The sequence below is a fragment of the Emys orbicularis genome, chromosome 2 (genome assembly GCF_028017835.1).
Source record: "Emys orbicularis isolate rEmyOrb1 chromosome 2, rEmyOrb1.hap1, whole genome shotgun sequence".
Lineage (NCBI taxonomy): Eukaryota > Metazoa > Chordata > Testudines > Emydidae > Emys > Emys orbicularis.
The window spans coordinates 90665167-90691230 of record NC_088684.1 but is presented as its reverse complement, the minus strand read 5'-3'; the positions used below and the strand labels follow the sequence as shown (position 1 = coordinate 90691230).

The window sequence follows — 26064 nt, the reverse complement described above, 5'->3', positions numbered from 1 at the left end:
GACCTCTGGGTCCACGTGTAGCCCATTGAAGAGCCAATTGCAGGGATGGGCCCATTATTTCCACGTACTCTTAGTTATAATGGAGTAACTGTCCACTAAAATTAATAGGAGTTGCAGCCATGTAACAGAGCATGGGGATATGGCCCCACAGTGTACAGAATATCTGAGAAGGTGGTGTATAAAAAAGTAATGTTAGAAAAGCATTTTAATTTATTTGAATGCAATGTAGCAACTGGAAACAAGAAGGAGGGCCAGCACCATATGAAAGCATTTTGCATTATTGTCTCTAAAATTAGACAGCATTGTTACTTATGTTACACTGGTTACAAAAATCCCCCTGTAGTGAGGGCCCAAGAGCTTCTGCTCCCTTTACAAATATTGTTTCTTTCCTTATAAACTATAATGGCGATGCTTTTTATTATCATTTCCCCAGCTCAAAAGATAACACAATCACATTTGTTCTGGGAATTTATACTTCCTTTTGCCTTTACATCCTACGGAAGCAGTGGCTTCTGGCTTCTGCCAGATGAAGTAACATTGCATGCAATAGCTGTACAGATTTTTGGGGGTTGGGGATGGGTGGGAATTGGCTGGTTGGTTTTAATCTCTGTTTTTTTGGCCCTGACAGCTTGAAAAAAAGTAAGTCTCAGCTGTGTTTGGAGAACCATTTAGATCCTTTTCTTTCTTTCTTTCTTTCTTTCTTTCTTTCTTTCTTTCTTTCTTTCTTTCTTTCTTTCTTTCTGCATTTACCAAAACAAAACCTCTCCAGCATTTCAGTAGCTGTTAGGATGTAACATATTCCATCTCTTCACTTTATCATCTCTGAATGGGATAGAACACTAAAAGACTATGTTATATGTTAACATATATGTAAACACCTTATTTGCCTGACCTGAATGATCTATGGCAGGTGTTCAGAGAGAATTTTGACAATACTGGAAACAGGTTTAGCTTTTATAAATCTGCCAACAGATGCAATTAGAATGGGACAAAAACCGTCATTTCTCAATCACCAGACTTTGAGGTCCAGCGAGAATACATGAGAACCAAAAACAAAACAGTGTGTTTTGCTTATGAGTATTTGTGATTAGGCCATTGAGAGGCTCACTAGAACTCTAGCCAGCCTGAGAATCAGTTGCACTCTAAGCCCCTTCAGAGGAAGCATAATCAATAGTACATGATAAGAGACATTTTCCTGCCATTATGAATCACTTGATGTCCTCTTTGATCCAAAGCACTGAATGAATTTTTTATGCGTAATTACCTGAATAAAGTGTGGTTTGCACATTGCTGCATGTTAGTGTGTGCTCATGAGAAAAACTGCTATGTGTTTTACTTCCATCTAGTGAATCAGGATCTAAATCCCTATGACCTTGTTAGTTTTTCACTTGCAGGCTTTCTGCAGCAAACGTGGCTTTTAGTTGTCTTAATTACTTAATGACTGTTCCTAACCCTTTAATGCAAGGTGGTTGTTTCTGGCATTAAGGGATCAAAAATAGCATTTTTATATCATATTATTCCCTGACCTTAAACACCAGAAATAGGAGTCAGATTAAGTGAGAACCTCATTAATGAAGTCACAAACTCAGTTATTTCCAAAATATAAAATCTGAAATTAGAAGTACTGTACATACGCATTTTAACTACATTTAAAAAAAAAAGTTTTGTTGATAAAGAAAAGCTTCACTGTCAAGGATTTTTGTTTTGCCATCTAACGTATGAAAAACTTGCAATGACAGATCTAATACTGTAACAACAGTGCATTCATCTCATGTTTGATAATGATACATACTGGCTTCTTTAGCCAATTTTTTTATTTATTTATGACATGGAAGTATTAAATGGAACTAGTTTCCTTTTCCAGTCCTTGTGTAATGATAAGGATGTAATACAACAGTTGGTACTCATATCACTGCTGTTCAGCGAAGTATGAAGTTTTATCAATTTAAATTTTCACAGTTGGGGAAAATTGTGAGGGGTCAGGTAATAATTATTTATGAGAGAAGATGTTGAGATTCAAAAAGTTAAATCTTCATAGCTGTTGAAACAAATTGTCAACATCACATTTCAAAATATACAAAGTAAATATCCTTAAATCTAGCACTAATCATTTCTCAAGAAGCATTTTTCTTACTTTGCATAGCTGTACATTTTCGGTTATTGTCGATGGAAATATTTTTTCTGTGTGTACAGAGAAATTGACGCTTATCAACATTGACTGATAAAAATCTAATCCTTCTGAACCTACATACACAGCATGATCGGGTTTGCTTGGTAAACTGGGAGAAAGCAATATTTGTTTTGATTCAGCAAAATCTGAGGTTATGTATATAGGAACAATCTAGGCTACACTTACAAGATAGAGGACTGTATCCTGCAAAACAGTGCTTCTGAAAAGAACTTGGTTATTATAGTAGATCACCAAATGAACATAATCTTCCATTGTGATTCTGTGTGTGAAAGGCTACAGTAATCCTTGCATGTAGAAACGGGAATATTGAACAGGAGTAGGGAGGTGGAATTTCCTCTGCATATGGCATTGCTGAGACTATTACTGGAATTCATTTCTGGTGTCCGTACTTGAAAAAAAGGGTGTTGAAAAGTTGAAGTGTTCAGAGTAGAGCTGCAAGAATAATTTGAGGTCTAGAAAATAGTTGTTACAATGAGAGACTCGAGGAGTTCAATCAATTTAGTTTATCAAAGAGAAGATTGAGATGACTTGATTACATCTATAATTACCTACACAAGGAAAAGGTATCTTATCGTAGCAGACTCTTTAATCTAACCAAGAAAGGTATAACAAGATCCAATTACTGGAAGTTGCAGCTAAACAAATACAAACTGGAAATGAAGTGCAAAATTTTAACAATAAAGGTAATTAGCCATTAGAACAGCCAACCAAGTGATGTGATAGATTTTCCATCACTTGGAATTTGTAAATCAAGACTAGATGTCTTTCTAAAGTATACACTTGAATTCAACTGCAATTTATGATTTAATGCAAGAATTACTTGGTTTACACAGTGAGTCAGATTACATTATCATAATTGCCCTTCTGGTTTAAAAACTGATGGAGCAAGTCTTGGTCCCATTGAAGTCCATGGATAGACTGCTAATAACATCAACATGACCAGAATCTGGACCTGTGAATCTGTTTTTGAAATGAAAAATGCCCCAGTTCATGACAACTGTATGTAGCATATATTGCAATAGCTGATCATAAATAATTTGCTCAGCAGTCTTGTGGATAATGTATATTTAATTTCGCTTAACCATTAATCAGTGGATACTTAAAACCATAACATAGCACTGATTCTAATAACATCTTAAAGTACCAATAAACTGCTGTAAATTGGACACGTGTTAGCTGTGAGCTGAGTGCAGCCAATATCTGTGTGACACTTCAACAACTCGATAATTTGGAATATCGTGAGAGAAAGTTTTTCATGGTTTTCAATTAAAAGCAACATTTCCACTCTAAGTCAATGTCATTTTGCTGCTAAATTACTATTAAATATTTATCATAGTCACAGCTTGCAAATTTGTCAGAAAGAGTCTTGGAAGTTCAGAGTACATCCACCAAATGGATACTTCACAGATTCAGTAGGAAGCTTTTGCTGGGAAAATGGGCTTGAAAAGCAGCAATGGGACAACCACCTGTTACCTTTGTTTTAAAAGCTATTTTTAAGTGAGCTGTTTCCTAATGTTCCTCAGCAGAGTAATAAAGTTCCTCCTGGCCTTCATAATTTAAAACACTTCTTGGATCATTGCCTCTCTGTGAATTCAGTGATTTCTATAAAATATGTTTTTGGAATACTAAATTGTACTTTGAAAAATACAACTTTTGCCTCTATGCACAAATGGAATGGCTCACTGTGTTGTACCTGGAAAATCATTTGTTTAGCAAGGAGCTAAATATGATTTTTTAAGCAAAGAGTATACAGTAGTAGATGGGTTTCTCCAGATGTTTTTCCAGTGTCCAGACTGAACAAGCTACATGCTTGTCAAGTTTTGCATTTTATTTCCTCTTTTCCCTTTACTTATGGTATGTGCTATATATGTTGGAAAAGACGTCTACTAAGGTCAGAACCAAGCTCAAAATATAGCTGATCCTCAGTTGGGCTGATTTTGTGACATGTTTCTGACATCAAAATATCTAGAACGAAGCATGGTATGTCATATATCACTTCTCATGCAACTTCGTATTGTGGAAGTCATCCCAGAATATTTGTTATGTATTTAAAAGCTTTGAATAACTAAAAGGTTTTAGGGTCTGATCTTGAGTGATTCTGTGCACCCGCAATTCGAATTGAAGTTAATGGCCAGGCACAAATGCTGCATGAGAGGCAATTTGGTACAAAGCCCATTAAATGAATGAAAATATTTCCATTTGACTTGACTATACTTTGGATCAGGCACATAGTGAATATTGTGTTGAGTACCTTCATACTGGAAGAATGCTGAAACATATGGGTGACTTCAGAGAAGATAAAGAATGATCGATCTAGAGGTACTGAATTATGAGAAGGTTAAAAGAGCTAAATAGGTATTGCATAGCTATGTGACAACTAAGTGGGGCACACTGTAATGATCTACAAGTATTTAATAGGAATAAACAGCTAGAAGGGACTTGAATTAATTAGGGTGGTACAAAATGGGAATGAAAATAAAACAAAGAATACTGTATTTAGGCTGAATAACAAGAAAATCTTCTGAACAGTAAAACCATGTAGAATGTGTAGTAGTCTTCCAAGGGAGGTTAAATGAAGACTTAAATCTAGAAACTTTAAAATTACTGTAGATTTTGTACAAAGCAGTAGAATATTTATTGTAGGAATCATTTCTACACTGACAGAGAGATAAAGTAGATGACCTACAGTAACATCTTTTCTTTTCCTGATTTTAGTATAAACTAAAGGTTCTTATTGACTTCAGTGAGAGTTGGATAATGACCTGAAACAATGATACAGTTGTGAAACAGAGTTGGTGTGATTCAATGCTGTACTTACAAATAAAATTTTAAAATAGTAGAGAGAAGAATGTAGCATAAAATAAAGGAGAAAGATAGAATGGTGGGAGCTGAATGTATCTGATCAGTGAGAGAGAAGAGATGCGAGTTGGTTGAGAGACCAGGCAGAAGGCAACAGAGGATGGTCTACTATGATAGTAGAAATATTAACATAACACAGTTTAGCATATGTTGCAGTTAGATAGACCTGAACCAAATCATCAGGTCCAAATGTGCTTGAACTCAGAGGAAGTTTGATTCTGGGCCATATCCAAACCTGGCCGCTCAGGCTCCTCTATAGTTACAGCATTTTATTTTGTATGCAGAATTCTCTTTTACTTTTCCAAGCAGTGGGGTCCACCCAAAAACTGTAAAATGTCTTAAAGTTTATAGCCTCTGGCTCATGTTAGCGCTCAGAATGAGAAGTGACCACTAAGGAAATTGTTTAATAGAATGTGTTAGAATATCGGATTTAGAGATTTCTGATTAGTGATTGATGCTGTTACACCCATATTGCTAATTTCTTGTAAATGAAAAGGTATGAATCTCCCCTTTTTAATTCTCTTCCTTTCATAACCTCAAAAAGACACACACCAGGCAGTACGTTTCTGTGGAATTATTGTGTTGGTTGGTTGAAGTCAGAAGGTGAGGTATGCAATAATCCTACAGAAAGTCATTATCTGGCATGCCTAACTGCCTAGTTAGACATTAAAAAATACAGTGTACTTAGGTGAATAGAGATCACTGCTTAAGTCTTCCAAAGAAATCGTTGCTTTGCCATCTTTAGTTAAGCTTTAGTTAAATAGTGATAAATCATGGTGAGGACTTTAATAACCCTGCTTTTGAACTCTGCAAAAATATTTTAAACTGTAGGGACTAGATTCATTATGGAGTTTTCACCAGTTTTGGTGTGAAATTTCTAGCATCTTGCTTTAAATTTTAATTGTAGAAAATATAGCAGTTTTCTTGTTTGAAATAATTTTCAATCTGCAAAAAGCCATTCTTACCAGCCAGAAATTTTTGTGAGGTCCAGGCCAAAGCAAAATAATAATTTAAAAATCCTTCTCTGAGATGCCTCATGTTTTCTTTGTGGAAAACTTCACCTATGTTATTTTTCACAAGTAATTTCACAAATAACTTTTCTTGTGCCCCCCTCTAAAATGTGTTTCTTGAATGGCTTCGATTTCCATCTAGAACAGTTTTGAATTTAGATGGACTATTCATTTGTGTAAAATTACCCATATATATGTGTGTTGGGGGATTAGGGCCTAGGTTTTTAGGACAGTGCATTAAAACTCCTAGTTCTGAAGCCTCCGTAGATATTACTGAGAAGAGTTGATCTCCAACTCTATCCGGGACAAAGTGACTAGAATGATGATGTGGGACAATTTACTAATTTGTTATGAATCATAACTTACTAAATGTTAAAGGTTGGACCCAGAGGGAGTGGCAGTGACTACCATGATGTAACACGCAGATTTGCCATGAAGTTTTCTTTTTCCTTTTCTTCAGGCCTGGGTCGACAAGGGTCAGGTCCAAGGTAGTTTTTTCATTGGAATGGAGAGGTGCAAAGACATAATGTCCTTATTTTCTGTCTTTTCTGGGGGGAGCATTGGCCTGCTAAACCCAGGGTTGTGAGTTCAATCCTTGAGGGGGCCACTTAGGGATCTGGGGCAAAATCAGTACTTGGTCCCGCTAGTGAAGGCAGGGGGCTGGACTTGATGACCTTTCAGGTTCCCTTCCAGTTCTATGAGATAGGTATATCTCCATATATTTATTTATTTAATTTATTTTTAAAAACCCTCCCTTTTTTGTACTCACTAAATGTTGTGAAATGAAAACGTTGACTTTGACCTGCATTTCAGTTGACACTTTAAATAAATAAAATGTTAATCAAATCAAACTGTATTAAAGCCAATGTTTCAGAAGTAGAAAAATTAAACAAAATTAAGATAGATAATAATGTATCTGTTAATTGCACTTTTAAAACATTTTAAAATTAAATATTTGTTCTCTAAATTTTTTTCTTACTCTTTTTGAACAGGTTATTTGGTGTCACTTCAGTAATTCAAACCAACTGCTCAAGCACCTGGAAGATCATAGCAAACCAAGACCTACTCTGGTATCACCATGCCAATCCCATATTACTGCTGATGATGTACTACACCCTGGCAACTCTTATTCGCCTTTGGCTACAAGAGCCTGTTGTAAGGATAATATATTTTTTTCTTCCCACTTTATGAAGAGAATGAAGCTGCCAGAGTAGAATTTTTCTAATGCTCACTAATGACTGTAAGATTCTCAGATTGTTACTGGCATTTGCAAACAGTAGAACGAAATTTTTATGTGAGGCAGCCATTTCCAAGCTGCTGTCTTAAATACACTCTTTCTGATAAGTCCCTCCAGCTCTTACATAGGTAGTCCTCTTAAAGTGAATGGGACTACTTATGTGATTAAGGGCTATGGGATCAAAGACTTAGGTCATGTCTACACTACCGACTAAAGCAGCACTGCTGTGATCAATGCAGCGGTGTTGATTTAGTGGGTCTGGTAAAGACACGCTAAATTGATGGGAGAGTGCTCTCATATCAACTTGTGTACTCCACCTCCCCGAGAGCCAGAAGCTATGTCGATGGGAAATCGTCTCATATCAACGTAGCACGATGTAGACACTGAAGTAAGTCAACCTAAGTTATGTCGACTTCAGTTACATAATTTGCGTAACTGAACTAGCGTAACTTAGATCGTCTCAGAGCATTAGTGTAGATCAGCTCTTAGCTTACTTTTGAATTGTGGAAGTCTGTGTGAATATTGTCTACAGTAGGTAGGGGTTTTTTTTTTCTTCTCATAGTGCAAAGCACCATAAAGTCACAGCAAAATGAGTAGTAAGTGCAACACACAGGAGTTACTGGTGAGCAATCTTCCTCTGTGTTTCATGGTCTTTACACAGCCTTGAAAATTTCCCCATACCAAAGGCAATAGAGAATGAAAATTTAAAAGCAGCCTCAAGGGCTCGTTGCCCAAAAACCAAAATATCAGCTGCAATCTGGTGCAGGATACTGTAAAACATACGAAGTTTTGCCTAATCTTGCAATTTTATCATGAGTCTAGCAATAATTGGTGTTTTTCTTAAAGCCCCAAGTCCAGGTTTCATGTGATTATGTGAACATCTCACCTTCCATTTTTTTAAAAAGTAAAGTTCTTCGATCTTATGGTTGTGGAGAAAAGCATGGAACCTGATTACAAAGGCACCCCGAAGACTCAGAAAACAAAAGGAAAATAAAATGAGCCCAAATTTCATTATTTTTAAAAATGGAATGATTTGTGGAGGTCTGACTCACGATTTTTGAAGTTGGGTTTGGTAATGCTGCACATAGTAGTACAGGTACACAGCACTAAAGCTGTGAAGAGTCTAAATTTCAGTTGAATCCTTGTGGAATATTAATGTCATTCATTTATTACCTCACTCGCCTTGTGCCTCTTTATTAAGAGTCAGACATTTTTAGGAGGACAGGAAGCTAGTGGGGATGTCTTCAAAAGTTAACTTTTATAAAGGGAAAATATCAAAATATGAAAACATTGCAAGATAAATGCTGTCTTTGTACTATGGCTTCTTTTTTGATGCAGAAGATACACTGTTACAACATCTCTCCATAAAGGTTTCTAAATCTTAGCAGTTTTATAGACTATTTCGCTATGTATGGTTTTTCACCTTTGATTGTGCCATGGATCAGGAATTGATTTTTCTTTTTACTTGTTTTGTCTTAGAAGATTTTAGACCAAATTATATTCTCAGTTACACCAGTCTAAATCCACCATAATTCCATTGCAGTCAATAGTTACTCTGGATTTATGCTACTTTAATGGAGACCTGAATTTGGTCCTTGTCTTTTATTGTAGCTGCCTGTGTCTTCTGTTTTTACAATTTGAAACAATGTCAAAGCAGCATAGTAGTGAGGATCTTATCTTTATCTCCTCTACATTAGTAACCAAGTTCAGAAGGCAAAGATGATAAATTTGCTGAATGGGTCAATCTGAGAGCAGATGGTATTTCTCTATTCTGTACAATGCAGCTTCAGAATAATAGTGGTAAATATGCCCAATGGCCTGTGATGGGACACTTGAGAGGGTGGGATCTGAGTTACTACAGAGAATTCTTTCCTGGGTGTCTGGCTGGTGAGTCTTGCCCACATGCTCAGGGTTTAGCTGATCGCCATATTTGGGGTCGGGAAGGAATTTCCCTCCAGGGTAGATCTGGGGGGAGGGGGGGGTTCGCCTTCCTCTGCAGCATGGGGCACTGGTCACTTGCTGGAGGATTCTCTGCACCTTGAAGTCTTTAAACCACAAGTTGAGGACTTCAGTAGCTCAGACATAGGTCAGGGGTTTGTTACAGGAGTGGGTGGGTGAGATTCTGTGGCCTGCATTGTGCAGGAGGTCAGACTAGAAGATCATAATGGTCCCTTCTGACCTTAAAGTCTATGAGTCTAATGCTCAAGGAATTTGAGTCCTGAGTTTTCAGGGTGAGAAAAAGTGCTCAAAAAGGAGCATAAGTGGGATTTTAAATGGTGCATGATTGTGCTACTTCTACGCAGAGGTGAATTTCACCTTCAGTCTTTACTCAGGAAAAATTCCCATTAAAATTGTTTGGAAGTTTGCTTGAGTAAGGACCTCATGTTTGGGCCCTTGAGTCCTGCAATAATTTAATAAAACAAGAAGAGCCAATTTATCTCTGGTGACTTCAGTGAAGTTATATCAGGAATCAGTTTGTCCAGAGGTTCCCTGGATAATATTTAAAATATGAATCTAGGGCCTGATTCTTCACTTGCTCACTTTGATGTAAATCAGGAATAACTTCACTGTGAAGCTTGTGTGAGAAGAGAACCAGGCCTCTACTATTTGCAATGTTGTTTGAGTTAGTCTGGTGGGGAAGGTGGGGGTTGGGAGAACATTGTTAGTTTACTTGCATCTGAAGAAGTGAGGTTCTTACCCACGAAAGCTTATGCTCCCAATACTTCTGTTAGTCTTAAAGGTGCCACAGGACCCTCTATTGTTAGTGCTACTCTTAAACTCTCCTGGAGCTGTGCACTCAACCATCATAGTTGCTTGTATGGTGGGAGAACTGGAAGTGTTGGACAAGCCAAAGGCAGCCTAGAATTATGAGATTGTCTGCTAGATAATGATCTGCTTTACCTCTTTTTCCTCATCCTTGAAATAGATTAAACAAGACACCATTTCCCACCCTCACCCATCACCACCTGAAGTTTGTATAATTTAAAATCATTATCTCAATATCTCAGTACACTTAGTGTTTGTTTGGTCAAATCAATGCCAAACTAAATGTTGCTGGTAAATGTTTTGTTGTGGGCCACTTTTATCTGAAAACTTTCAATACGTGAAAGTGGCATGGCAAATTTAAGCCTTATAATTAGTTTCTTTTACATTTGTTAAAATTTGGTTTGAAATATCCTCTAGATTCTAAATATAAATATACATACATATGTGAAATGTGCTGCTATGCTTTTGAGAAGTAAAAATAAATTAATAAATACTGCTTATTTAGGCAGAGCTTTTTAAAAAGAGGAGCTTAATATGAGGTTTGTAGAGTGGGTTTTTCAAATCCACCTGGATTATTTAGGCACCCTTCTCCCAAGGGCAGCTTTGTAAATCTCAGCTCTATTTCATGGGTTAGACTTCAGAATAAGTGGGCTGATATATAAAAGGGCAGAGAACCTCACAACCCCCATTAAAGCCCAGCTTCAGAGTCTTGGTTTTGAAAATCTTGGCCTGAGGAAGAAGACAAAAGTAACATTTTGTGCTGTTTCGATAGAGTCAGCAGATGGAGCTCAAATAAACTGACAAACATTGTTCCCAGAGCTGAGTGGACATTGGTTATGATACTGTCCTCTTTAAAAAAAAAAAAAAGGGGGGGGGGGAGTAAATCAAAAGCAAATTTAATTCAGGCGTCATTTGAAACAAAGAAATAAAATGTATCTACTAAATGGAAAGAATAAAATGTGCAGGAAAAAATCATGTTTCCGCCTGTTAAGTCAGACCATTGAAAGTGGGGAAAAATATTAAAATTACTTGACTAGATCAAAATCTGTTCTAATTTACATCAGTGTAAATCCTGAGCACGGAAGTCAATAGATACTCTGGATTTTGGTTGCAATTTAGTAAAGCACTTGAACACATGTTTAAGTCCCATTCAGGCCAGTGGGACCTTAGCATGTGTTTGAAGTTAAGCATGTGCTTAAATGCTTTGTTAAATAGGGATTGGTTTTCTGAATTGGGGCCTTACAGCAGTATAAATGACATCAGAATTTGGCTTAATACTTATGTGTAATCAACTCTCTAAACTGCCTGCTATTTAGCCAGGGCTGATAGAAATTACATAGAGATGAAGTATGATTTAAGGTAACTATAATGTTAGTGCACCAGCAATGCAGAATCAGACTCTAATGCTTCCTGTTTGTTAGACTCAAATGTTTATTAGTAGAGTGCTTTTCCTCACGGGATAACCCACTTTAGAGCATGTACACTCTATCCTAAAAATCCTCAGTTTTGTTATTCACAGTGAGATTAAAACCTAACTACTAAAAGGTAGGGGATTGGAAGAAATTTCCCATTGGGCATGTGATTCCATAATTGTTCAAGGTGTGGCTTGTAGATGTTCTGAATCAGTTCACTGTCCTGATCCATTTACTGTGTTACCATATATCAGGAACAGGATTAGTGTGTTATTCTGTAGTCGTTGAATACGTATTACATATGCCCAGAAAATATTTTTTTCATTTAATTTACTTCTCAGTATAGCAAGACAATGCTGTCTTCACATTCAAATAGACAAACAACAGAGAGTTTTAATTTCAGTAAATCTAGCTTTAAAATGATTACATATCTGCATTATACTTTATGGTTTGGTTTATACTATAAAGCAGGATGTGGAAGTCTGGTTACTTATGGTATCCTGTAGGAATCAGGAAACATCTTGATATTGATGGGTTTAGCAATTATAGAATAGCTCTGTCATCATTTTCTGAAAATGTCATACTAATAAAACACATCCATCATAGATACAGTACATTAAACACTAGAAGATATTTCAAGGCATATAATTTAGAGGAAGAACAGCATCTAGGTACCACAGTGTTACTCTTAGAAAATCGCTATTTAAGAATTACAACTATCCCTGCCATTCCCATTGTTTAGGAGATGGATGATGACGAGAAATCTGGTATCAGTGAAGAAGACAAAGAAACAGACTGCAACCCGACCTCAAGGAGACGAAGTTTGTGGTATGCAAGCCACTACACAGCTGATGAGAGAAAAGTAAGACCTGGGGAAAGGGTTCCCTACGTCAAAATGTTTCAGACGTGCAGTTCATTTTATTGTGGTAACTTTGTAAAGTAATGTATTACTATTTGGGGACATAGTGGTGTAAGTTCCAAGTAAAAATGTGTGAGTGATTATGTAATTGGCTTGACACCAAGACTTTGGGGAAAGGTAGGGAAAGGAATGTTATTATTTTGTAAAACTTAGAAGAAGAAAAACAAGGGACCATGCTAGGAAGTGAAAGCAGAATGTTTCCTGTGTTTCCAGCTTCCAAAACAAAAAAATCCAGGATTAGAGTCTCTCCTGCGCTGGGCGGCCCTATGGACAGGAGAGTAGGAAGTGCTGTCCGGAAGCCACATACCTGCAATAAATGCTGATCTACCTTATGACAGCTGACTAGGCTCCCTAATTGGTGAGGCCAAGCTGCCTTCGCCCTCCTGCAACACAACACAACCTGCCACCAATATGTTCCTTTTCTTCCCTGCACACCCCGATGCCAGGATGGGGAGGGTAGTTGGTGTAGGAGCCAACTCCACCAGCTTCACAGCAACAAAGAGTCTCCTTCTCCCTGCCCACTAGAGGAATTCTCATATGGTCAGCTGCCCACAGATTTTGGCTCCAAAAGTATTAGGGTGAGCCTTAAATTAACATTTCCAATCCCCAAGAGTACTGTGATGGAAGTAACAATAACAGTAGTAGTAGTAATAATAATAATAAAAACTGCTCTGAGTGAACTGGACACTGAACTATAACAACAAAGAGATTGCTATATTCCTATATCCCCAACAATTGCAGTAGTAACTTTAGTACTCCTATATCCTCAGCTGCTATTAGAAAAGCCAGTGAAGACATACGTTGGAAGTATCTTCAACTTCATACTGTCTGATCTGGAACGGTGATAACCACAAACCAACAAAAGGCAGTTAAAAGATGTGATATGATATATATGGTATCACAACTTTCAGACAATTTGTATTCCAGAATGCTTTGCAGTGGCGGTAGTGTACGTTTACAAAGTGAAATGATGACAGCGGGAAAGAGCATTTAAATAACAAATGAAGAGGAGAGATTCAGGAGTTTCCGGAGTGCAGGAGCTGCAGAGAAAAAGACTCTTAAGTTGACAGTGCAGAGATGTTGTTGAGGGCGAGATGAAGAATGTGTTAAATAAGGGGAAGGAATAAAAAGGGGAGAACAGGAGGACAAATTCTGCTAGATAGGAACAATTCCATGCAGGATTTTATAAACAAGAAAGATAGTTTTGAACCAGATCCTGAAATGAAACCAACCTAGTGGAGTTGTTTGAGGATGTTTGCATATTTTTAAAGACAGGTAGCATTCTACAGTCGCTGGATTCTAGAAAGCTGGGCATTGGGAAGGCCGTTGAAAGGAGGTGCAGTAGTCTAGGCGAGAGGAGCTGAAGGCATGGATGACGGTTTCAGCAGAAGTGGAGCTGAGTCAGTGTAATATGTGGGCAATAGGTGATAGGGACATTCGCACACATAGGAATAGAACGAACAAGAATAGATAGAGTTGCATTTGTTGAAGGATCTATTGCCCAAGAGAAGCACTAATGGTTTGGAGTACAGAAAGGGGCTGCCCCAGTCATAATTGTTTATTATAAAAACCATAAAATACATATACTCCTATAATACAATTGTAGCCTTTGCTAGGTCCTATTGTAAGGCCATGGTTCTCTACAAAGTTTCATGTAGGCAGTAAAAGTTGATTAATGTGGTGGGATCATTGTGCTTCACACACTGCTTTCATGTCACAGAGCAAGGGCCCAACCCTATCAGCCTAACTCAAGAGAGCCACTTTCATAAATAAAAACTGAAAAATGGGTCCCAAAGCTTGCTTTCTTTAAAAAAAAAAACCAAACCAAACCAAACCAAACAAAAGCCTTCTGCTATATTCTGAGTTTCACTACATGTGGTGCTGATTACTTGTAGAGAAATATGTTCTCTTATCCAAAAGATACATCTTCTATAAGCCAAATGTAATCTTGGCAAAGCCAATATGTTGCAGGAAGATGAGTTTGAGTATTCTTAACAAATTTCAAAATACTATAGTTACAACATTTTCTTCTTCTATGAGTCACATCTTACTTACCTTTCTCAGGCAAAATTCCCATTGATTTCAAGCGTGAGCTTTGCCTGAGAAAAGACTGCAGCCTTTAGCCCTATGTAATTATTATCTATCAAATTTTCAACAAATAGAAATTACTAGAGTGCGTTTTGATGATCTCTATATCTCCATCTACTGCTTCATAATATATCAGTAATTTTTGCTGAATGATGGAGGGCAGTAATTAGATGCTGTTGATGAAAATGTAATGCTCTTCCAGTAATTCCAATGATATTATTAATACTTTGAAATGTAGGTATAACATTTTTATCCTAGCGTAATAATTCTGTTGACAATGATTTTATACTTAGAGAAATTCTAATAATCATTTTAAAAACCTTAATTTTAAGTGTCTCATTGGAAAGTCATTTGATACTAACTGTAATAACATATTGATGAATTCCCGTGACCATCACATATAATTTCAGTATAACATCTTCAGTTGTGATTTGGAATTAAGACATTTAAAAATAAAAGTTATACCAATAATTATGCTAAAATGAATGTTGTGTTATTGGGCATAATATACAATTCTGCTGACTCTTTAAAAATTCTTACTGAATTTCTTAATTCAGATCTGTTGAGAGGATCAGCAAATATGCATGCATCTATTAAACTTATTACTGCTTGAGCTATGCTTCTTCATTAATAATCTGTCCTATTGATTTTTACAGCTTCTGTCAATGACTCAAGATGAATACAAGTCATCTGATGTTAGTATACTATCAGTCTTTGCAATTTATTTGTACTCATATAGATGGCGTAAATATGGATTATGCATATATGGATTATGCATAGGTTGGATATTAGGAAAAACTTTTTCACTAGGAGGGTGGTGAAACACTGGAATGGGTTACCTAGGGAGGTGGTGGAATCTCCGACCTTAGAGGTTTTTAAGGTCAGGCTTGAGAAAGCCCCAGCTGGGATGATTTAGTTGGGGATTGGTCCTGCTTTGAGCAGGGGGTTGGACTAGATTACCTCCTGAGGTCCCTTCCAAAGCTGATATTCTTTGATTCTATGATATACCTAACAGACACAAGTTTCCAGGAAATTTTAAAATGTTCTCATCTTTTTATTCGTCTAGACATTATATTAAAACCTTGATTAGCCAAACCTCCCTGTTGTTAATTACATTGAGAGCTCCTTTGATTATCCAAAATCTTGATTATTTAAACTTACTAAGTATCTCTCATGACATTAGAATATTTGAGGTTGTACTCACTGGCAAAAGATCTTCCTTAGTTCCTTGCATTTTAAACAAAACATGCAACTCTGCTTTTCTAACATAAGCTACCCTAAAACTTGGTTTAATTCCTTCTTTGTGATGTGTTTTTAAAGTGTTCATGTTGAATTGCTGAGGTCCAGCAAAAATGACCAAATACCTGAGTTGAATATTAAAATGGTGGAAAGTATGAAACTTTATTTGAACAGGCAACAAAGTAATTAGCCCAAAGGCAGGAAATCCTAGCAGATTCTGAAGGGGGAAATGCTCTGTGTCAGTCCCATACTTTAACAAATGGGGCTGCAGATTTCCTCCGCCATGCAGCCTAGAAACAGCTGTAACCAAACCTGAATATGGCCCCCAGCCCTTCTGACAACTGCTGCATCAGGAAACCACACAATGTATTTTGCAGTGAGATTCGTTCTGTAAAACTGGCCCATCTCCATTGGCCAGCTGCTAGAAACCCTTGCCAAACAAGGACAATGGCCAACAACACATTGCAGAAAGGAAAGTTCAAATAGTGGCATAAACATTGAGTAATAAACAATTGTAACAAACACAACTAATTTTACTAATTGTAACAAATGCAGATCATCCTACTGATTTAAAAATGCAAATCATTTGTACCCATCATCTTCATCGGTACTGGAAACCATTAGACAGAAAATTAACCTTAAAAAATATCCAGCCACAAGGCTGCATGAAAGAGAAGGATGGGACTCATGGCTATGACATAGAACTAGTCAGAAGATCAGGGTTCTTTCCTAGCTTGGCCAGAGATTGCCTATGTCACCTAACACAAGGCACAACCTTTCCATGCTTCAACTGGCCTGTCTTTAAAATAGGTGTAATGCCTACCTCACAGTGATGGTTTGCGGATTAAGTAATGTTTATAAAGAGCTTTGAGATTCTTTGATGGGAGTTACAGTAGAAGTGCAAAGCACCATCATCATAATTATTACTGTTTTGTTAAAGAAAATTTAATGAAATCGGTGTCATAATTCTTTTTAGCATAAATTGGTCTGCTAAAATTATTCTTAGGACAATTGTGTTAACATCATGTGTAATGTGTGATTGTTCAGTATAGAGAGAAACCTGCTGAAATGATTTCATTAATGACAGGTTTCAGAGTAGCAGCCGTGTTAGTCTGTTAGTCTCTAAGGTGCCACAAGTACTCCTGATATTTTTGATTTCATTAAGTTTCTTTCATATTTTAGAAACAATACCTAATGGAAGTTAGTAAGTAGCAGTTTCACTCACACAGGAGCTTTTCTAAAAGGAATGCCTTTCTCCAATCCTCGTCTGGCAGGTCCTGCTCGTAACAGTGAATGGGACTCCTGTAGATTATCACACCATACACCCCACACTTCACTTGGAGAATGGCCCTGCCAAAGCTGATATGTACTCAACCCCACAGTATAAATGGGAGCCATCAGATGACATGTCAGGTAGTAACATGAATTATTTGGGAATAAACCCGTGTGTTTGGTATTTTATTATTTACTCTATAGTTAAATTCTTGGCCTTGTGCATTTTTTGTTAAGCAGCTTGATAAGATTTAAGAAACTGTTAGAACAAATTGATAAATTAAACAGCAATAAGTATCCAGGACTACATGGTATTCACCCAAGAGTTCTGAAGGAACTCAGATATGAAATTGCAGACTATTGCTGAAACAAGCATCAGTACCAGATGACTGGCAAGTAGCTAATATGAAACTCATTTTTAAAAAGGGTTCCAGAGGATTATTCCAGCAATTACAGGCTAGTAAGCCTAACTTCAGTACTGGGCAAATTGGTGAAGATCAAAATTATTAGACACGTGGATGAACACAATTTGTTGGGGGAGAGGAAACATGGCTTTTGTAAAGGGAAGTCATGCCTCGCCAATCAATTAGAATTCTTTGAGAGTGTCAGCAAGCACGTGGATAAGGGTGATCCAGTCAATACAGTGTACTTGGATTTTCAGAAAGCATTTGACAAGGTCCCTCACCAAAGGCTCGTAAGGAAACTTAGTTGGCATGGGATAACACGGAAGGTCCTCTCAGGGATCAGTAATTGCTTAAAAGATAGGAAACAAAGGATAGGAATAAATGGTCAGTTTTCGGAATGGAGAGAGGTAAAAAGCGGGGTCCCCAAGGGAATTGTACTGGGGCCAGTCCTATTCAACATACCCATAAATGATCTGGAAAAAGAGTGAACCATGAAGTGGCACAGTTTGTAGATGACACAAAATTATTCAAGATAATTAAGTCCAAAGCTGACTGCAAAGAGTTACAGGGGGGTCTCACAAACCTGGGTGACTGGCCAACCAACTGGCAGATGAAATTCAGTGTTGATAAGGGCAAAATAATGCACATTGGAAAAAATAATCCCAAATCCACATGTATAATGATGGGTTCTAAACTAACTGTTATCACTCAAGAAAAAGACCTTGGAGTCACCTTGGAGTTGAAGGTCCAGCTGAGGTCAAAAATGCTAGCAGGATATTAGGACCTATTAGGAAAGAGAGAGAAAATAAGACAGAAAAATAAATCCATGGTAAACCCACACCTTGAATACTGTTTTAGAGTTTTAGAGTTTGAGTCTCCATCTGAAAAGGGATATAGTGGGTATGGAAAAGGTTCAGACAAAGATGATCCGGGGTCTGGAACGGCTTCCATACAAGAAGAGACTAAAAAGAATAGGGATGTTCATCTTAGAAGAGAGATGATTGAGGAGAGGTCTGATAGAGGTCTATAAAATCATGAATGGTGTGGAAAAAGTGAATAGAGAAGTGTTATTTACCTTTTCCTACAATGCAAAAACCAGGGTCACTCAAATTAATAGGCAGCAGACTTAATACAAACAAAAGAAAATACTTATTCACCCAATGCCCAATTAACCTGTGGAATTCATTGCTAGGGGATGTTGTGATGGCCAAAAGTATAACTGGGTTCAAAAAAGAACTAGATAAGTTAATGGATGATAGGTCCATCAGTGGCTATTAGCCAAGATGGTCAGGGCTATAACCCCATGCTGACAGCACCCCTAACTTTTGACTGCCAGAAGCTGGAAGGGGAGGACAGAGGTGGATCTCTCCAAATTGCCCTGTTCTGTACACTCCTGAAGCTCTGGCCACTGTCAGAGACAGGATACTGGGCTAGATTGCCCATTGGTCTGATCCTGTATGACAGTTCTTATGTTTTTATGCTACCAATCAACATGCAGATCTTTGAATCAAGTTGCAGGTGCATATTATCCAAAATACTGTACTTGCCTGCCCACCAACACATTTGTTTTATGTCCTTACATGACCGTACGTACTGTACTTCTGTGGATTTTTCCTGTGGTTCTCAGGTCATTGTCAAGATATCAAAATTATTAATATTGGTATGGCTGAGTGCTGTAATGGTAGCACAACATTCTGCCACATGGGGACCATCTGAGTTCACTATACCAGAATACAATGGTCTGATTCCTGCAAGATTTACTCAATTTGTGCAAGGACTGTAGGGTTTTGAACTGTGTGTACATGCGCTGCCATTAGACTTATTTTGAATTGCACCGTAAGAATCTTTTTCTACTTAGAAAAGAAAGAAGAGGAAGATGAGGAAGAAGAAGAGGAGGAAGATATTCAGGAGAAAAAAGAAAATGTTAAAATACATGCCATGGTCTCTGTCTTCCATTTTATCATGAAACAAAGTTACATTTGTGCTCTGATTGCAATGATGGTACGTATGAAAGACAAAAATAATTGAGTTGGGGTAGTAGACATAATCTAATTATAGATGTCATCTAACTCTGGAAATGAGCTTCTGCCACATTTTTGACAGCATCAATATATTTATCTTCCAAATGTCTTGGTGAAGGGTGATTAGTCATGTTGATTTTTCATTGGTGTTTACTTCAACATTGTAAAATCTGGACCTGAGATTTGAATCTGTTGGATGCATGTGGTTTATTAAAACATTACCCCTCAAATTATGCCTTGATCCTACCACCAACTCCTTATGAGGCAGGGCACAGATTTCTGCTCACAGGGATTCCGTTACAGAATCGGGGCTTAAAATTCTAGCTTTAGACTACATAGTATTTTTTTTACTTGCGGCAGATCAGAAAATGCTCAACATGCTCATTTTTCTGATAGTTCAAAAAAAAAATTTAAGTGGGTTTTAATGCATTTACTCAATTCAGAAATTGTCTGCAAAAAGCACTTCATAATCATACAGTAAGTCTAAACTTGCCATTTCTACTTCAAATTGAATCTATGCATCTTAGTTCAAACTCTGTATGAAAATAAACCTATAAACATTCATTTCTTTTATCTACACTGGGCAGACATCTAGGAAAATACAATTTTGTGCCAACAAATTTTTTTGTGATTAATTTTCTTCTTTTTGAAATTACATTGCCTATCCCTTAAAACAAAGGGTCATTTTGTGCAAATTAGCCTTGGATTATACTGTAGCAAGTTCACAATGTGACAGTTCTCTGTCAGCACTTCCAAGGTCTGGTTTTACTATTTTGAAAAGGTTTCAACTGGGATACAATTTACCATAAAGTTTCTTGGCCCAATCTTGCCTTAAAAAATTTTTTTTAATAGTTTGGCCACTTTTTGTTTGCATACAGCAAAAGAAAACCGATATTTTGTATGGTTTTCGGACTTTTGTTTGCTGTTCCTTAGCATGAAAAGTCTCTGGAGATAAACAATCCAGAATCTGGATTGAATATGGGGCTTTTTGAAATGTTCCTAAGTAGTTATTTTCTTGCTGTGGTATATTCATTTTTTTTTTTTAAGTGAGTGCTGCACATGTGCTTTAATTACTTTAAATTCCATTCAGGGTTCAAATCTGTCCGTATCACTGATGGAGCTGTATTGTTCTGAGCTTTCTTCTAGTCTCAAACTGAGATAATATCAGCTCCGAAGGATCTGTGTTCCAAGTGTTGTGAACCAAATTCAGCTACTGTTCCACTTATGCCATACCCAAATGTGACCCATTGTGCGTGTTACAGTCTTGTAGCTTAATGGAAGAATAGCATATGCATGATTCTCAGAGGCTATAGTGGACACTTTATCAAGTCAAGACTAATCCAGCCTTGATTAAAATATTCTTAATATTTCATGCTTTTCTGTCTAAACAAAAAAAGAAATTAAGACTCCGTTGACTTCAGCTAAGTTACTCTAGATTTATACTGGTGCATTGGCAACCAGAATCTAGTCCAAAATCAATAACAGTGTTTAATAAAAAGACACTTCCCCCCATGCTATAATATGGTGTTTTGTCCAGAACAGTTTTAAGTAACGTGTTGTTTGATACCTGTAAAATGAGCAGAACATTTGAATATACTGTAAGGAACAATGCTACACTGGGTTGGGTTAGGTTAAATCAGTCTAAGTCTATTACATCTCTAATATCTAGAGTACAACAGAAAGTGAAATCTAAAGCATGCTTTATAGTCACTGCTCAACTCTGGGAGACCTAAACTAACATTTCTACTGAAGTACCAAGACGCAAAAGTACCAGACCAAAAAAAGGTGGTTTAAACTGAATTTCCTAGGAATCCATTTACTGCATGTAGTCCAGAGGATCTACTGTAGCTGTCAGCAGCCCAATTCTCATTAACATAAATGGGAGTCACATGGCTAAATCTCCATGAATCGCACTGAAAATATACCCTAGACAAGGTGTGTGAAGTTGGGCAGTGCTGTAAAGTTTTACTGACTGTATGCAGTAATACTTTAACTAAGTGAATCTATGAACATTTTTGTCTCTCTCTCCCATCCCCTCCCTCCCAAGGCTTGGAGTATCACTTATCACAGTTGGTTGACTTTTGTGTTATTGATCTGGTCCTGCACGCTTTGGATGATTCGTGACCGAAGGAAATATGCTATGATCAGTTCACCTTTCATGGTTGTTTATGGAAATTTGCTGTTAACATTACAATATATATGGAGTATTGACCTCAATAATGATGAGCTTCCTAAAGTTTCTGGATTTTTAGAAAAGAAGGATCCTGGGGAATTAGCTTCAAAGGTAAGTGTGGTTTGCTTACAAACATCTGTAGTTTGTTTAAAGAACAAAGCAATATACACTAGCCATCAATAAAAACTTCAGGTCCTTTGGTGTTTAATACAACGAATAATCCTGTTCAGCATGGGACTACAGTACAGGATGAGTGGTTAAAAAATACAATAGCACAAAATTACTTCTTGCTGGTAAATTAAATACTATAATGAATGTGTCAAATTTAGATAATTTTATAAAATAGTTCTCACCAGGGAGAAAATAGCATTAATATTTGGCCCTGTAAAAACGAAAGGAAAGGGAAGAGAAAAAATATGTACTTGGATTAGTTAAATACAAGATAAATTAAATAGAATTATGAGGCAGCTTTTGTTTGATGAAACCTGTTTGTACGTACACACACACTATACATACACAAATATATATATTTTATAAGTGCATTTCTGCTTTGTCATTAGCATCAGTCAGTACAGGTAAAAACTCAGTGCCGTAGTTGTACTTAAATAGAAGATTTCCATTCCCTTCTCTTTTTTCTGAATAAAGACTAATGTAGCAGACCTCAGTACAATGGTTGTTCCCCCCTTTCTCCCTTTCACTTTTAGTTATTTTGTTGGCAGAATTTGTGTGGCAACATTTCATCACCCCACCTCTCACAAGCCGTGACATGATGTCTCAGCTATTCATGAACACTTTTGTTATGAACACATATTGCATGTGTGGAGTCTGGTGGGATTAAAAATTGCAAATCCAGACACTTGTAAATCTATGGTAAAATCTGTTGACTTTAATGGGAGCAGAGTTTATGCCAGCATTTTGAAAATCTCATGCATAGCTTTTTTTTTTTTTTGCTTTGCAAATTATACACTAACACTTAGAAATACTAGATAAATGTACTGTGTGAAGCATAAAAAATTATTGTGAAAACACTTCTGGTCCAAATACTTTCAGGAATATTTCTCCGTGCTATTATTCATGACACTATGAACATTTGCTGTCCATAAACATTCTTATGAATACAAAAATCATCTGAATGCTTCTGAACAAGTGAATAAAAAGTATTGCAAATGTTAGTGAGTGGAATCACTGGCTTTTATTCACCAGAATATTCGCAAGTACCATTTTAGGTATATTAATGAACACCTGAGATGTCATGCCAGTTTAAGTATAGCAGCCTCACCATAAGAGCAGTGGAAAAAGATAATTAAACCTGTAATGTCAAATATTTTTTCATTTGTGAAGACCAGTTGAGTTCATTTGACTATATAAAGCAGGGGTTCTCAAACTGGGGGTCGAGGTCCCTCGGGGGTCGTGAGGTTATTACATGGGGGATCGCGAGCTGTCAGCCTCCACCCCAAACCCGGCTTTGCCTCCAGCATTTATAATGGTGTTAAATATATAAAAAGGTGTTTTTAATTTATAAGGGGAGGTCGCACTCAGAGTCTTGCTATGTGAAAGGGGTCACCAGTAAAAATGTTTGAGAGCCACTGGAAAGCACACCAAACTTGTCTCTAAGAATAGAAGTGCCCAGGTTAACAAGCTTTTTGAGCATGATCCAAACTTTAAGCACATGAATAGTCTCATTGAAGTTAATGGGACAACTCACACACGTGACATTAGGCATATGCTCAAGTACTTAGCAGAATTAATTCTTTAGTCTTTCAATTGACGAAACACAAATTGGAATTGCCTTAGATCACAAATGAAAGAGTTTCCTGATTTCAATTAATGGGGCTTTTTCCACCCAGATATTTTCCCTGTCTTGAAACCACTACATTTGGCAGATTATCTTTGAGGGAGGAAAGTGAGCACACAATAGAAGCTGCTTCATAGAGCACTCGAGAGGAGCTTCTCACAGAGTGCGGATAGTTAGCCCAATTCCCTTATAACTGAGTGAATCACTTCCATCATGATACACCTGATTTCAGTTTGAAGAGATTCTTCACCTGTGTTTCCTGCTTGGCAGTGCCCCTTGCCAAGCTATGTCTGGATTCATAATGTATTTGAATGCTAGTGAGCATTCTATTATTTTTCCTGTGGAAGGTAGTGCTAGTCTTGATAAGAGTGATTAAATAGTCAAGAGGTAAGTTCTGCAATTTCTTTTCATTGACTTTGTAAATCTCTTTTAAGCGATTTAGCTGCCTTGGTATATTGCCACCCCTTTCTCAATAATTTCAAAGATGAATTGCATCATGGAATGTCGTATCTAAAACTAACTGCTATCAGGAAAGTGAAATTATTGTGTATATGGGATGATTTTAGTTACACCTATAAAACTAACTGAAGGACATCTGTTGGATTTGTTAGACTGGATAAAATGCACCCTGTGGACTTAAATAAAGATTCAGTGGAATAAAAGCGAAGTGAATGTACCATAATTTTCCCTGCATATATTTGTATGGGCTTTGGAGAGAATGTACTGACTTGAAAGGTAAATAGAGCTGCATTGCACAGAGGCTGGCTGTCAGAGGCAGTATGAAAACACTTCTATATTCCACAGCTCCACAACCTAGTCTAATGCTGGCAGTGACTCCAGAGAGGGCAGCAGCTGACCGAAATAGAGCTCAGTCAGTGTAGGGGTAAATGCACGTTATACGATGTTAAAGGTTGCATAGCAGTGGCCACGTCCTTGTGAATTTGCCCAGCACTTCTGGAGGATTAGGGCAGATCCTCAGCTGGTGTAAATGAATCATTAATTTCAGTGGACCTATGACAATTTACCCCCTTTGAGGATCTTCCCCCATTATTTCTGAGTCAGTACAATGCTTTTGAAAGTCACTTCTGATGATGTGGAACCTCTTTTTGCTACTCACTCTTATGAGCTGTGAAAGGTGCTATGTTAACATGACCGGAGAATGAAGCCCTCTATTACCCCACAGAACAAAGAGATAGTGGTAGTGGCAGACTAGGTTTCCTCCGTGCTGATCTGCCAATATACTTTAACATTGATGTGAAGCTTCCATCTCTAGAAGGGAGAGAGTAGTTCTGTTTCCATGACCCATTTCTCTCGAGATACCGTTTAGTGTCACTTGTAATGGTTTTTGTGATATACGTATTCTGCAAACTGAAATGAGGCTGCCAGCTCGTTTCACGGACACCACTAACAGCCACCTTGTGGAAAGAATTTTGTGTCACTGCCAGTCTGGGCTGGATTCATACTAGTTACTTTGAAATGATGGTCTATGTGCCCCATTATCAGTTCCATAAGTCGTCCAATTACCCCCAAGGATTTGTTTTCTGCGCTCTATCCCTGGATTACATCTAGCAGTGCACAATGGAGGGAGTTTCCACTCCCCAATCGATAGTTTAAAAGTGTTGACCCAAACTCTCTGTGCATTTACCATTCATGAAAGGGCTTCATTTACCCATTATGTTTGTATGTTTAGCAGTTTTGATATCTATTTTAGGTATTTATTTTTAGCTAATCTGGTGCCTTTTCACTCCTTTAAAAACTGGGTTTCCCTATCATTATTATTTATTTCTCTTGTGGTCGTGTTTAGACGTCCTCTTCAGGGATTGGGGCCTGTAGAGGTAGGCATTTTACATATATATGTCCCTGCCTCTAAGAGCTTACAGTGTAAATCAGGTTCATTTTTATGGGAAATTCATCAATTTGAGTTGAAATCAGTTGTTTCATTATCATCTAACAGTGATGAAATATGCTTCTGAGCAATGATGCAGGATCACTCACTCAACTTCTGGCCATTCTTGCTTCCTGCACCACTTCTCACACTACTGGTATGTGTCGCGTGGAAGCAAGTGAGAACAAACACTGTGATCAGAACGTAAATTCCATCTGAATGCACAAACAAGAAATAAATACAATTAAAAATCCCTTAAAAGGAATATTGTCATTTTTGTCAATGTTTATAACCATTATCAGTGGCTGAAAAACGTAACAAAAAGACATTGTTTTATCAGTTTAGATGAAAAAGCAGAATCACTTTTTATTAGGGCTGTCAAGTGATTAAAAAAATTAATTGCGACTAATTACGTGATTAAAAAAATTAATTGTGATTAATCACACAATTAATCATGCTGTTAAACAATAATAGAATTCCATTTATATAAATATTTTTGGATATTTTCCACATTTTCAAACATATTGATTTCAATTACAACATAGAATACAAAGTGTACAGTGCTCACTTTATATTTTTTGTTATAAATATTTGCACTGTAAAAATAAAAGAAATAGTATTTTTCAATTCACTTAATACAAGTACAGTAGTGCAATCTCTTTATCATGAAAGTAGAACTTATACATTTATAGTTATGTACAAAAAATAATTGCATTCAAAAATAAAACAATGTATAACTTTAGAAACTACAAGTCCACTCAATCCTACTTCTTGTTCAGCCAATCGCTCAAAC

At 37.1% G+C, this 26064-nt stretch overlaps 1 protein-coding gene across 1 annotated transcript in view; it reads left to right on the top strand.

Moving 5' to 3' along the window:
* The window catches only part of PIEZO2 (piezo type mechanosensitive ion channel component 2), a 364496-nt gene that overhangs the window by 227928 nt on the left and 110504 nt on the right, over positions 1-26064 (top strand). The window contains 6 exon segments of the mRNA XM_065398323.1: positions 7053-7212; positions 12221-12337; positions 15139-15177; positions 16996-17134; positions 19256-19398; positions 21466-21702. Of these exon segments, the coding sequence (XP_065254395.1) occupies positions 7053-7212; positions 12221-12337; positions 15139-15177; positions 16996-17134; positions 19256-19398; positions 21466-21702 (835 nt within the window).